The following is a 6,330-nucleotide window of genomic DNA, read 5'->3' as shown; positions in this document are numbered from 1 at the left end:
ATATCGAAAAAATTTACGTACCAAATATCGAAAAATGAATAAGACTACTACTTATTTTCCAAGAAACTATTTTCTTGGAAAACATTTTCCGTTATACTAAACACACCCTAAGTTTCTTTTCATTTTTTCTTAAGGTATGAGTTTCCTTTCCTCATTAATGAATCGCCTTCTCTATAAGGAACAAATTAAAGCCTTTGTAAGAAGTGATCACGAGATGCACTCAATGTCACCGCTATATAACTAATACTCACACATTCACACTAGCTACATACAACACCTAAAAAAAGCTATCCACTAGCATCACTTTCACGGGTTGTAACTCTTTGCCTTATCAAGTTTGGCACATGAATCCCATAAAATATGTAACAGAAAACAATCACTACCTTACACTATAAATACAAAGACCAATAACAAACAACAAACACTACCTTGCTACAAATAATTTATTTTGAAAGTAATGGGGAAATTCTTTGAATTCGTTATATTGGCATTTTTATCTTTTTTCTTGTTGACAACTAAGGCTTGGTCACAAGAACAAGAACCCCAAGTTCCTTGTTTTTTCATATTTGGGGATTCACTTGTTGACAATGGCAACAACAATGGGATACTTACTCTTGCTAGGGCCAATTACATGCCTTATGGCATAGATTTCCCACAAGGCGCCACTGGTCGTTTTACTAATGGTCGTACTTATGTCGATATTTTAGGTATATATTTCTTAAGACTTTAAGATATGCTGACGTTGTATATAACTTTAACTCTTTCTTTAGTCAGCTTGTTATGCTAAAAGCTTATTTTTTTTTTTTTTTTTTTTTTTTTTTTTTTTTTTTTTTTTTTTTTTTTTGCATTACTCTAATGTCTTTTGGAACATTGTGCATTTGGGCATTGGGATAAAATAATGCAGCTCAACTTCTTGGCTTTTCCAACTATATCCCTCCCTATTCAAGAGTTCGTGGTCGAGCACTATTAAGAGGAGCAAATTATGCATCAGGAGCTGCAGGAATTCGAGATGAAACGGGAAATAACTTGGTATACATAAACAAAAAAACTTAATTTTTTCTTGTGTTCATATTGTTCCTAATATGTTTTAAGTTGCAGTTTAACTTGTATAATTGACAGTGTAAAAGAATTTTGTGCAATTAGGTCACCAAAAAGATAACTATACAAGTAACTTTTGTAACAAGTAGTTACTCCGAAAGTAAGACGTGTAACCTGCTTCAATATGTTAAATTACAGTGTAAAAATTTCCTGTACTATCAAAATGCAAATAGAAAAAGGGGTCGGCCGGTGCACGAAGTATTCCGCGTTCACGCAGGGTCCAGAGAAAGGTCGTATTCCAAGGGTGTGATGTGGGCAGTCTGCTCTGATGATACAAACATATATAAGTTAAATTCTTTAAAATTGTCTCTAACAATAATTGTTCGTCTGAATGTAGGGAGATCATATGTCAATGAACCAACAGGTAGAAAACTTTGCAAGAACTGTTGAGGAGCTGAGGAGATTATTCAGAGGAAATAACAACGCATTAAATGGCTATTTGAGCAAATGTATTTTCTACTCAGGATTGGGAAGCAATGACTATCTCAATAATTACTTCATGACTGATTATTACTCAACTCATTCACAGTACACACCACAAGCCTATGCTACTGCACTTCTTCAAGATTATTGCAAACAACTATCGGTTAGTGGATTCAAACTTATACCAACTAAATGGTCACATTTTCTTATAATGAACAAGCAATTGATGACTTTTTTAAATTAGGGCTCTTTACACAAGTAGTCAGTCAGATTTACTGTTTAATTTTTCTACCTGATATACATAGCTTATACATTGATTATAAATGATCATACACATATTATACATGAATTGTACGAATATTATTTACTGGGCGATCATTTATAGTTTAAGCGGTTGGATGGACAGTTATTTAGGTTAATTTCGAGATCTGTACACAAATAGCCGAACGAATTTACGTACTGTTTACTTTTTCTAGCAAGTACTATCACTTTTCCATTTTATTTTACGTGGCAGTGTTTCACTAGGCATGAATTTCAAGGGAAAAAAAATTGAAATTTGTAGTTTTAAACATATACCATATTATAATCATACCTATAAAAGCAAGTCATTAAAGTTAAATGAGAAATTTAAAGTTAAACTTTTCTAAATATAAAAAAGGTGCATTTCCTTTCGAAAACGGACTTCAAGAAAAACCATGTATAATATATATAGAATAGAGAGAATAATAGAATGGATTAACCTATATATACGAACATCGTAAATTATACTATCAATATACTTTTACCTGTTGTACGTAGCAGGTAACCTGTCTTAATTTTCAGGTTAATTAATAATCTCTTCATGTTATTCAGGAATTATATAACTTAGGAGCTCGGAAAGTTGTGGTAACAGGAGTAGGACAAATAGGATGCATACCCTACGAGCTAGCAAGGTACGATGGAAATGACAGCAGATGTAATGAAGAGATCAACAATGCTATTCTCCTCTTTAACTCTGGACTCAAAAAGCTGGTTGTTCGTTTCAATAAGGTTTTGCCTGGAGCAAAGTTTGTCTTCTTGGATTCCTTTGAAAGCACCAAAGATCTTGTAGTCAATGCAAAAACTTATGGTAACTATTCAAATACTATTTGTTATTCAAAATATCAACAAATTCATGTCCAAACGCCTACTACTATAGTACTATTAACAAGTTATATGCAACTAGATGTGGCAATTTAAGCACAAACATGTTCAACCCGCCTAATCCGTCCAAGGTTGGGCTCTCATTGACCCGTCAATTGTTGAACTTGACTCATTGTGATCCAACTCATCTAAAGTTTGGCTGATTTTTGGTCCAAATTGATCCATGAGTAACTTTGCTAAAATATTTTTAATTTTTTTTTGTTTGATATGTTATATATGACCCACCCATTATTGAACTCAGCCATCTTTACCCATCCCATTTAAAGTTGGGCTGATTTTTAGCCCAAATTGATCAATGAACAACTTTGTTAAAATATCTTTAAAATGATATTTTTATTTGATATGTTATATATGACCATAACAAAAGGAAAAAAAATCTTATTTGGTAATTAAATAATCTATATAAAAAGTAACACACGTTATTAAAGTTTAGCAAGAGTTGGACGGGTTGGGTTTTGACCCAAAATTCTAGCCCATCTTAACCCAAGTAACTTTTGGGCGGGTTATATTGACCCGTTTATTTATTGACTCAGCCCATTTTAATCCGTTCAAAATCAGCCCAATCCTCCCATTCGACACCCATATATGCAACTATTTCGCTTTTTCAATAATTTCTAATTCTGTCTTCCAATATATATAGGATTTGAAGTGGTGGATAAGGGATGCTGTGGAGTGGGAAGGAACAATGGGCAGATAACATGTCTTCCTCTACAACAGCCATGTGAAGATCGTTCCAAATATATATTTTGGGATGCTTTTCATCCCACTGAAGTTGCAAATATTATCTTGGCCAAGAAATCATTCAGCTCCATCTCAAAGACATTTGCTTATCCTATAAATATACAGCAATTAGCTAGGCTCTAATTTTAATGACTACATGTTTGAATTGTTAGGTCCTTGTCTTTGGAGTGCTTAGCTTCATTTGGTTTTTGTTTTTCTCTCAGAATTGTCTTTTGCTATTGAATTTCAATATATTAAGGTCATGTACTCAATAACATTCAACTCCCTAATGAATTGTGTCTCTTTTGAATGTCTTGTTGGTAAAATGTAATTGTTTGGTATAGGTCGAGTTTTTCTTTCGATGAGAGTATCCATAACTACAACAGCAAAACATAATAACCAGGATTTAGAAAGAAAAGAAAATGAAGAATGTTTACTTCGAAAATACGAGTAACAATTAAATTTGATTAGTGGTTTTAAAGATATGTGATTTAGTTCAATACCAATTAATAATCAAGAAATAAGAAGTAGAAATAAAATATAGAAGTGAATTAAACCAATATTACTTAGCAGCAGTGACCTTGAGCTCAGTGGCCTCAAGGTGGCTTAGGGCAGTAAGAACAATAAAATAGGAAAAACCAAGTAAGAACAATAAAGCTAAAGGACAATTCTGCTGAATAGTAGGCAATAAGTAGAGAGTATATTCTTTGCTCAATGATTAGATGATGTTACAAATGATGGGGTCCCCATTATATAATAGGGGAACCCTAAATAAGGAATATTTCTATTTACAGTAAGGAATATTCTTGGTATAGCTGTCTAACCGCGTAGTACGGAATCGTACAATCATATTTTGGGATTTGCGCCATGACTGGGGACGTGGAAGGAATCTAACTTGTTCTGGTACAAATCCATAACAGTACTATTTCGAAGTCGAGCACACCCGTCCTCGGTATGCATCATGCTTCGCCTTCGAACTTGGGTCTGGACCCTCGAGCTCGAACTTGGTCTTACCCGGACTCGGACTTCGGACGACTTCTCAAGTATCTAGATCGAAGGCATTCGATCTCGACCGTATACAGATAGTCCTTACGTTTTTTAGAGTAAGATGATAAGAAATGATTTGAACCCCGATCTTCTTGAACCTCTTATGATGATGTAATTTACGTGATGCAGGCGTCTGCAGTGACCGAAATGTCCCATCGGTCCATTTTCCCAAAACATTGATGCACGCCAGTATTGGTCGGCCATTAGCGCCGCCGAACCATCATTGCCCATCTATAAATGTGAGGCGATTCCTCTGAGTAAAGAACTTTACTCTTTCTTTACATCTTTCCCATCCTCATCTCTTTCTCTACTTACCATTTCCACCGCCTCTTCAAGCACCGGAAAACACCAAGCTCTTGTAAGAAACACCATATCCTTGTGCAACCCATATTCTTTAGCTTATAATATTGGCTAAAACTTCCAAAATGGTCGCTAAAAAGGATAAAGCATCGTCTTCTTCTACCTCCCGGCCAGCCAAACCAGTGGTGCCGCCAACTCTTGAGGAAATCACCCCCGGTCCTTGCATAATTAAGAAGGACTTTAGTAGTGAGAATCCTCCCGACGTCCCAAGCCTATGCGAGCACGTATCTCGGTATATTAGCTTGATATCGGAAAAGCTAATCAAGGATGTGAAGAAGGACTGTGGCTGTGGAGATGAGGTCGCTGTTCAGATCCAGAGCCCCGAGGAAAGTATTACTACCCACGTGGAGGAGTTTTTAAGTGTTTACACTTACCCCTTCACACTTGGTCCCCTTGATCCAGTGGTGATTGACTTCTGCAAAATGTACGAAGTCACCCTCTGTCAGATTCACCGCTCTTTTTGGCGTATCATGATCATGTTGTAGTATTTTTCTATAAAGGTCGAGGGGTTGGAATTCACCATCAGCCACCTGATTTGATTGTATCAGTCCCTGTTATTTCAAGGGTTTATCAAGTTGCAGCGTCGAACAGCGAAATCCTTCTTTGTAGCACTAATGAAACCAAAGATCGAGGTTGGATGAGCTGGTTTGTTAGAGTAAGAACTTCGAATGTCATCCCGGGGATAAAATGCAGTTCCCAGAGAGGTGGAACTTTAATCGTAAGTGGAGTTTGTTTTCCCAGTACTATTCATATTCTGCTTTTACATTTCATAACCCCTTTATCCTTCATTTGGCAGCCAATGCCTGGATGCCCCAAGCAGTGCCTGACCTCGAGGATTGGGTCCAAAAGTTAGTTGCCACCTCTTCCTATGACGAAAGTAAATGGCGTGAACTATCGAAAGGTCAGTGGGAGGCCAAGAACCATGGTAAGTGTTATTCCCAAGTTTCAATCACTTGTCGTATATTGGTGGCGTCAACTTACTCACGCTCACTTGTGTAGGCCTTGGTGATGCATCTGAGATGAGGCCGGCTCCTCCCGGGGAAAAGACCAAGGCTTCGATTCCGAAATCGGAGAGGGACAAAAAAAGGAAAAGGGTTTCGAAACCTGAAGACCCTCAAGACAAGAAAACCCCTGCTCGAAGGTTGCGGAAAAGGTTTGCTCAAACGGGCGCAGATGCAGCCCATGATTCCCCGGATGATGAAGAGAATGATGATGAAGAGGTGGCTCTGGTGTATCAGACCAGGAAACCAATCGAGGCTGCCAAGCCTTCCGAACTGGAAACCTCATCCCGTGGTAAGGGAACCCCAAAGGAAGGAGCATCCAAGGCGAGGTTGATCAGGTCAAAGCTGATTGCCATCAATGGAAGGAGAGTATGGATCAGCTTGCTGCCGATAAGGAAGCTGTTACAGCCCAACTGGCCTCGGCCGAAACTCAACTCTGGGGCCTTAAAGCGAAAGGTTTGGCCTAGGCCAAGAAGACTGAGGAGCTAGAGGCAGCGCT

At 37.5% G+C, this 6,330-nt stretch overlaps 1 protein-coding gene across 1 annotated transcript; it reads left to right on the top strand.

Moving 5' to 3' along the window:
* Positions 1-418: 418 nt before the first annotated feature.
* LOC107808914 (GDSL esterase/lipase At1g33811) lies at positions 419-3,733 on the top strand. Its single transcript, XM_016633477.2, has 5 exons — positions 419-707; positions 905-1,029; positions 1,436-1,684; positions 2,374-2,629; positions 3,344-3,733. Exons 1-5 carry the CDS (start codon positions 458-460, stop codon positions 3,565-3,567), a joined length of 1,104 nt encoding a protein of 367 aa, XP_016488963.1. The 5' UTR covers positions 419-457; the 3' UTR covers positions 3,568-3,733.
* The last annotated feature ends 2,597 nt before the right edge of the window (positions 3,734-6,330 follow it).

Source organism: Nicotiana tabacum, chromosome 6, assembly GCF_000715075.1.
Source record: "Nicotiana tabacum cultivar K326 chromosome 6, ASM71507v2, whole genome shotgun sequence".
NCBI lineage: Eukaryota > Viridiplantae > Streptophyta > Magnoliopsida > Solanales > Solanaceae > Nicotiana > Nicotiana tabacum.
The sequence above is the reverse complement of the archived record's forward strand: the minus strand, read 5'-3'. Positions and strand labels throughout refer to the sequence as shown.